General features: G+C 34.1%; 1 protein-coding gene across 1 annotated transcript; it reads right to left on the bottom strand.

Annotated features, from left to right (window-relative positions):
• Nucleotides 1-1,267: 1,267 nt before the first annotated feature.
• Nucleotides 1,268-8,303, bottom strand: LOC114386826 (transmembrane emp24 domain-containing protein p24delta9-like). Its single transcript, XM_028346885.1, has 4 exons — nucleotides 8,012-8,303; nucleotides 7,251-7,463; nucleotides 1,610-1,686; nucleotides 1,268-1,518 (listed from the first exon to the last, which is right to left on the bottom strand). Exons 1-4 carry the CDS (start codon nucleotides 8,225-8,227, stop codon nucleotides 1,374-1,376), a joined length of 651 nt encoding a protein of 216 aa, XP_028202686.1. The 5' UTR covers nucleotides 8,228-8,303; the 3' UTR covers nucleotides 1,268-1,373.
• Between the last annotated feature and the right edge of the window lie 206 nt (nucleotides 8,304-8,509).

The following is an 8,509-nucleotide window of genomic DNA, read 5'->3' as shown; positions in this document are numbered from 1 at the left end:
ACATAGCCATTAGTCTCAACCCTTTTTCTCTTAATGTGTTAAAAGTGTTAATAAGATTGAGTATTCTCTATGGTTACATAAGGACAACTAAATTGACATTTTTTTCACCACAACATGAAACATAAAGGAGAAACAAATTTTAGAGGAAGAATGGGTGACTGAATCCACATTTTTTTCCACAAAATCATAAAAAGAAAAGAAAAGCAAATTTAGTGGGAAAATGGGTAACTAAATCAACACCCTATTAACATAGGTGTGACAAAAATAAGGATAACAAAAGGGACTAACGGGTTTGTAATTGCCCATTTGCTCATTTAACATACATGGAAAAAGTAGTCTATGTGCTACGTTATTGTTGAAGAACAACACAAAGAGTACATAAGAAACTATTTATAAGTTTTGCCCTTTCGAAAGCTCTTTACTAGGGATGAGTGATTTTAATTTTTAATATTGATGTAATTATAACCGATGTAGAAAAGTGACTTTCTACATAAGTTATAGTTATAATTGATGAAAAATCCATTTTTCAGTTTTGTTACTTTTCTCTCATGTGAACCATGCATTCTAGTATTTTGAAAAGATGAAGATGTGATGGTAAGGGTAATGATTCTTGTACTTTACCTATGAATCCTTCCGACATTGGTTCAAATTGTCTTTTCCATGTTACATTAGTGCATTTATATATATTTTATTTTTGCTAAAATATAATTTTCGTTCTTCTAGTTTTTTAAATTTGATTTTAGTTTTTATATTTTTTATTGAGACATTTTATCTTTCACTTTTAACAAATCCATAATTATAGTTTCCCTATTTTTTAGTTGAGACATTTCGTCTCCCACTTTTAAAAAATTGGGGTTTTAATCCTTTTGGCCAATTTCAAACTTGTCACTTGTGTACTTTTTTAATTCTTTCTTAATAGATTAAGCTTATTAGTCATTAAATAATTTTTAAAAAAATTGTCATGTATATAATAAATAAACAATTTCCATCAATTCACATAATACATAAACCAATATTTGAAATTGATCACATATATTATAATTGCAAATGCACAAAATTGTGTTTCTTATAATTTTTTTATGCTTGCTCTCGTATGATTTCTATAATAAATATTTATTCTCTTTTGTTCCTTAATCAATTTCTTTTGTAAGATGTTACAGGAAAATGTAAGGTTATTTTTTATAAAAAACGCTCTAAATAAAAAACACAAATAATTCCTTAAGAATTATGTGCCATGAACTTATCTATTTTTCAACAGAATAAAAGAAACAAACTCAGAAATTTTAGAGGCCTCCATTAGGTGTATATCCTATTATAATAAACTGATTCCACTCAGCACAATATGAGAAAAATGTATAAGCTATGACAAAAATTTAGAGGATTTTATTTTTCTGAAAGAAGGTCTTCAAGTGCCATAGTTGCAACCCTGCTACTGACATGCAGATAAAAAATGAAAGCAAGCTCAACCAGAACATACAGGTGTTGGTTGTGGAGTCATGCAGCTCCAATTCTTCTTCTCTGAAAGAAAGTGGTAAATAGAATAAGAACAATGCAATTGAAATTTGAATTAAGAGTAGAATAATATACATGTACAAATGTGCACGCTTACTGTTTACGAAGATAAATAGTCTCCTCAGTAATGGAAGAGGCAACTTCCTGCAAAATTTGTAGCTCTAGAACCATTTTCTGGCACATGTGAAACAATCAGTATATGAATTGTTTTTTTTTTCTTTCTATCAAACAGAAAACTATCAAAGATCTCAACTTAGACAACTAATATAATAATCAAAGGATCAGAGAATTGAAGGATTGAGATTTGAGAAAATCTAATAATCAAAGGGAAGTCATGAAAAAAAGCAAAAAAGAAAAGTTGTGGCTGGGAGGGTGAGAGAATTGAAGGGCTGAGAAAATCATCCTATTGCATTAGGCATATTATTGTGGGATAAAGTTCAACTATATAGGATTTAAGCTATATTTTTCTTTCAACAAATCTTTGCAATACTTTTTAGCATTTTCTTTTTTAATCTTTTTCTTTTCATCATTCAGCTTATCTCACATCTTTCTTTCTTGTCTTCATATCTCTCTCAAACTGTTGCAAAACAAATTTATGAATTTTCTTTTAAGTGTTTCATGTAAATACATTTCACATCCACCTTTATTATATTCATTATCAATTATAATTCTTTACACTTTTGTTACATCCCGTCATTTTTCTCATTTCTTTTTAATTAGAATATTTCTCGGTTAAAAGTTAACAATTAATCTATCAAGATATTGAGATTTATTTAAGGAATTGACATTTTCCAACAAATGTTTTTTATATGCACGTTTGGAATCCATCTCATGATCACATATTTAAATGATAAAATTGTCTACCAATCATACCATACCTTATTAATATTTGTTTTTCTTATTTATTTTCTAAACATCTAGTAAGAATGTCAAAAAATAATTTTTCATTTATTATCTGTTGGAACAAAGAAGCTCTTCACTCACACACTCACTATGCACTCACTCACTCTATGTTAGAGAATAAGAGAAGATGAAAGAATTGATTGAGAAAAAATAGAGGGAACTTAGAATTCTGAATAAAACTTTTGCACTCTTATACTCATCATTATACTTATATACATGTAGCTATAACAACTTTCATAGCTGTCAATCTAACTAACTCCTAACTATTAACTAACTAACTGAATTACAACATACATCAACATCCCTCCTTAATTCAGATTAGTCAAGGATGTCACTCCTAACATGTCTCTCAATTCCTTGAACTTGATAGACTTCAATGGCTTAGTTAGTATGTCTGCAACTTGATCTTCAGACCTGCAAAACTCCAATTCAAGCTTCTCCTTACTCACTTGATCACGCAGGAAATGAAACTTGGTTTCAATATGTTTACTCCTGCCATGTGCCACATGATGCTTAGCTAAATCAATTGCTGATTTGTTATCCATCAACAACCTCATAGGACTGCAATTTCTCAAGTTCAGTTCTTCCATTAAAGCTTCCAGCCATAGAGCTTGACAGGCTGCCATAGCAGCAACAATATATTCTGCTTCACATGTTGACAAAGCAACTACACTATGCTTCTTTGAGCACCAAGAGATTGGTGATGTTCCAAATTTGAAAACATACCCAGCAGTGTTTTCCTATCATCCTTATCACCACACCAATCTGAATCACTATAACCAAACACTTCTCCTTCTATATTCTTCTTACTGTAAGGATATAAAATGCCAAAATCCAATGTTCCTTTCACATACCTCAGAATCCTTTTTGTTGCCAAGAAGTGAGGTGTCTTTGGTTTCTCCATAAACCTGCTTATCAACCTAACACAATAGGTAATATCAGGTCTGGTGTTACATAGATACCTCAATGAGCCTACAATTTGCTTGTACAAGGTAGGATCAACTTCTTTCTCATCCCAATCTATTTGCAGCTTAATTCCAGTTTCTGTTGGTGTGATAACAGAATTGCAATCCATCATATTGAACCTCTTTAGGATGTCTTCTGCATACTTCTTTTGATGCATGAAAATCCCTTTACTGGTAGAAACAAATTCAATACCCAGGAAGTATGATAGTTCACCAAGATCAGACATCTCAAATTCATCCATTATTCTTCCTTTGAACACTCTTATATCTTATTTACTACTGCCAGTCACTAACAAATCATCTACATAGAGACATATTATCAAAAACTCACCAGAATTTGTGTTTCTGACATAGACTCCATGCTCAGTAGTGCACTTGGTGAAATTCTGCTGGACTAAGAAGCTATCAATTTTCATATTCCAGGCTCTAGGAGCCTGCTTGAGGCCATATAATGCCTTATTCAACTTGTAGACTTTATCCTCTTGTCCTGCAACTACATAACCAGGTGGTTGAGTTATGTAGACTTCTTCTTCAAGTGGCCCATTCAGAAATGTTGACTTCACATCCAGTTGATATAAAGACCAGTTTCTGTTGCAAGCAGCTGCCACAATGAGCCTAACGGTTTCAAGTCTTGCAACTGGAGCGAAAACCTCATTGTAATCCAAGCCATGTTTTTGCAGAAATCCCCTTGCTACTAATCTTGCCTTATACTTGGACACATCTCCATTAGGCTTTACTTTAGTCTTATAGACCCACTTCACATCAATTGGTCTTTTTCCTTGAGGCAAATGGACTAACTCCCAAGTCTGATTCTTCTCAATTGATCTTAATTCTTCTTCCATAGCTGCTCTCCAATGTGAACTTTGTGAGGCTTCATCATGACTCATTGGTTCTGATTCAGCAAGTAGAGCAAAGTGCACAAAATCCCCTTCTGCAGTGATTGCTGTATCAGGATACAATTCATAATCTCTAAGTGTTTGTGGTACTTGTCTCTCTCTTTATGACCTTCTGAGTTGCTCTCCACATGATGGTACATCCTCTTCACTTTGTTTGTCTTCAAGGTTCACAATCACCTTTCTTTCACCATTGTCAACAACATTTATTTCCCAATTCCAGCCCTTTGTTTCATCTATCAAGACATCTCTGCTAATCACAACCTTCCTCATTCTAGGATCATATAGCTTGTAGGCACCAGTTGGATGATATCCAATGAGTATCATTGGTTCAGCCTTGTCATCAAGTTTCTTTCTGTTCTGCTCAGGCACATGCCTAAAATACAGTGAACCAAATATTCTGAAATGACTCACACTAGGCTTCTTTTCTGACCATGCTTTCTTCAGGTGTGTATCCCTGCAATCTCTTAGTTGGACACCTGTTCAAAATATACACAGCAGTAGAAGTTGCCTCTCCCTAGAAATAATGAGGCATTCCCTTCCCTTTCATCATGCTCCTGACCATATTCAGAATGGTTCTGTTTCTTCTCTCAGCAACACCATTATGCTGAGGTGTATAGGGAGATGTCACTTCATGAATTATTCCCTCTTCATCACAAAATACTTGAAATTCATGTGAGTTATACTCACCACCTCCATCTGTTCTAAGCACTTTGATCACCTCATCACTTTGCTTTTCACTCAACAACTTAAACTTCTTAAAAATGTTAAACACTTCACTTTTCTGCTTAATGAAATAGATCCACATTTTTCTAGTAAATTCATCAATGAATGACACAAAGTAATTGTTATCTCCTAGGGATTTCACTTCAAAAGGACCACACACATCAGAATAAATCACTTCAAGCTTTCTTTTGGATCTGATTGGAATTTCTCACTTGAAAGAATTCCTTGGTTGCTTTGACACACAACACTCAACACATAATTGTTTTGGTATCTCAATTTGGGGAAGACCATGAACCATTTTCTTACTTTTCAATTCACTTAAACTCTTGAAATTTAGATGACCAAACCTGTGATGCCACATCCAGCTTTCATCACTAGTAGAAGTAGCCAAGCATTGAAATTCTGCAATCTGAATTCCAATCTTGAATGTTCTGTTTCTTGACAAAAAGGCCTTTAGGATCAGCCTCCTCTTGCTGTCAAATATCTTCATTTGAATGTCCTCCATCTGCATTGAATAGCCCTTTTCTAGCAACTGTCCCAAACTTAACAAATTATTCTTCATATTGGGAACATATAGCACATCATTGATAAATGAGTGTTGTCCATCCTTCCTCTGAATCATCACCTTTCCAATGCCTTATGCAGTTACAGAGCTGTTATCTGCAAACTTGATCTTGCTCTTCACCTTATCATCAATGTTTACAAACCACTCTCTATATCCAGTCATGTGATTGGAACAGCCTGTGTCAAGATACCACAGATTAACATTGTCTTCTTTTGAGTTTGTTGTTGCCATTAGCAACACTTTATTAGAGTCAAAATCCTCATCTTGTGCCAATTGAGTCTCATCTGCATTTCTTGGAACCCTTTTATTTCTACATTCATATGCAAAATGTCCCCATTTCTGACAGTTATAACACTGAATCCCTTTCTTGTTGAATTTCTTCTTACCCACGTTGTGATTCCCTCCACCTTTCTTGTCTATTTCTTCATTCTGGTTATGATTTCCAGAACTGTTGGAGCCCTCACTTGACCCCTTCCACTTATTGTTCTTCCACTTTCCCTTTCCCTTCTTATTCTTGCCACCATCATAGTTGTTCCCTTTGGTTGTTTGGGCTTGCATAGCTTGCTCAACTGATCTTTGTGAATTTCTTTCATTAAGTCTCATCTCTTGAGCTTCAAGTATTTCTTGCAGTTCTTCAATCTTCATTTCTTCAAGATTCTGGCCTTGTTCAATTGCCACCACTATATGATTGAATCTTGGTGTCAAGGTTCTTAATACCTTGTCAATGATCCCCCAAGTCTGATTGTTTGTCACCATAAGCATTCATTTGATTTATAATTGCCAAGATTCGAGAAAAGAACTCACCAATGCTTTCTTGATCACTCATCTGTAGAAGTTCATACTGCCTTCTTAAGGTCTGCAACTTCACCTTCTTGAGTTTGCTATCCCCTACATAGGATTTTTCTAGAGTATCCCATGCCTTCTTTGCAGTATCAGCAGATCTAATTTTCTAAAAATTATCTGCATCTACACACTGATGAATAATGAACAACGTCTTTGCATCTCTTTTCATCAAATCACGGTGAGCCACCTTCTGTGCATCAGTTGGGTTCCTGTCAAGTTCTTGAACCCCTTCTTGCACCACTTCTGTCACATCTTGAAATCGAAAGATTACCTTCATCTGAGCACACCAATCATCATAGTTCTTGCCTTTGAGAACAGACATAGATGCTGGAAAATTTCCATTCGAGGAAGCCATCTCAATTTCAGTATCCAAGGATCTTGAACTTCTGCTCTGGATACCAGTTGTTGGAACAAAGAAGCTCTTCACTCACACACTCACTATGCACTCACTCACTCTATGTTAGAGAATAAGAGAAGATGAAAGAATTGATTGAGAAAAAATAGAGGGAATTTAAAATTCTGAATAATACTTGTGCACTCTCATACTCATCATTATACTTATATACATGTAGCTATAACAACCTTCATAGTTGTCAATCTAACTAACTCCTAACTATTAACTAACTAACTGAATTACAACATACATCAACATTATCGAGTACTGTCTTCTACTTTCTCCTTCTTCTGTGTAATAAGTGATTAACATGAATATAAAAGTCAATAAAATGAGATGCAAGACAAACATTTTTCAATTATATATAATTATATGTTGTATATTTTTAAAAAGTTATATTGTATATTATATATACTGCACTAATTAATACACATAACACAACCACTTACATCGATATGGCTTTTCTTTGCAACATTGGACCAATCCTTGGCAGCTACACCTGCTCTCCAATCGAAATCAATAGTTATCGTTATCTGCGGTTCATGATTGGTAGTCCAGAAACATGCAATGTAGTCACCATTCTCCACTGCCACAAATGCAAAATGCCCCGATTGAACATGCTCACTCTGGTGATAAAGATTGTTTCCAACCCTCGAAGTCACCTGACACAAATCAAATAACCCATCAATCCAATTCACCACTTCATTAATTCAATTTAGCACAAGTGCACAACAACTGAAAAATGGGCACCAAAACAAGTTTGATTCCCCTCTACTATTCTCTACTTATTTTTTTTTTATCAAATTATATTTTTTTCCGTGGCCAGACTGGTGTCCCCCAACTCAGGATGTATATGTTTTTTCTCCCAAAAAATTATATTTGAGACTTAAATTTAGTTTAAAAACTCAATTTGAGAGAAATAATTATTGGGATACTTTTACAAGCTGAGTTTTAATTTGCAAATTACAATCCAAACATGTATTGATTGGGTTAAAAATTAATTTCGATAGTGATGCATAAGTGTTATAGCCTTAAAATAAATTTTCACAAAGAAGAAGTCCAACATGGATTCTACCGCCGTGGATTGTTCAAAATTACATCCAGTAATTGTGAATTAGAATGATCATGAAAGAGAGTACAATAAAAAACTTGATAGCTATTTTATCATAACATTTATTGATTATTGTATAAAAGGAACAAAGAATTATACCCGAACGCTGACTGTGTGTGAATCGGGCAAGGGTTGATCGATGAGGGGATTGGTGATGCTGTAATTGCCCACTGTCATTGCATTGCTTCTTATGTCTTCGGCTATGCATTTGGCCTGGCCAGATTGCAATTCAAACCTTAGCGATTGAACTGAGTATGAAAAAAGTCCAATAATTAGAAGAAGAAGCAAATGGGGTGGTGGGATTAGTCCTAGCATAGTGTGATTATTTGATTAGGGAGAGGTAGTGAAACAAAACACGTACGTTTCTTGTGTCTGATTCTTTTGGTTTCATATAGTACAAGGGTTAGTGTATAGAACGTACAATGTAACAATTAATAATTAATATGGTCAAAAATTGGTTTCTTACGTGTTTGTATTTCACTGGAGCATGCACGTCAACGTTCATTCTGGTTGGCTAATTTGGATTTCATTCCTTATTTGTGCTATTTAAATTTTAATTAATAGATATATTAAAAAAATAATTTAAATATGCTTTTG

The sequence above is a fragment of the Glycine soja genome, chromosome 2 (assembly GCF_004193775.1).
Source record: "Glycine soja cultivar W05 chromosome 2, ASM419377v2, whole genome shotgun sequence".
NCBI classification, from domain to species: domain Eukaryota; kingdom Viridiplantae; phylum Streptophyta; class Magnoliopsida; order Fabales; family Fabaceae; genus Glycine; species Glycine soja.
Note: the sequence above shows the minus strand (reverse complement) of the source record. Positions and strands in the feature narration are given on the sequence as shown.

Bases quoted from the DNA above. Each gene is read 5' to 3' on its own strand.
- LOC114386826 (XM_028346885.1), bottom strand. From the start codon at position 8,227: ATGCTAGGACTAATCCCACCACCCCATTTGCTTCTTCTTCTAATTATT. The intron at 1,687-7,250 runs GTAAGTGGTTGT...CACATGTGCCAG, and splicing joins CAAAGAAAAGCCATATCGAT to AAAATGGTTCTAGAGCTACA. The intron at 1,519-1,609 runs GTAAGCGTGCAC...ACTTTCTTTCAG, and splicing joins ACTATTTATCTTCGTAAACA to AGAAGAAGAATTGGAGCTGC.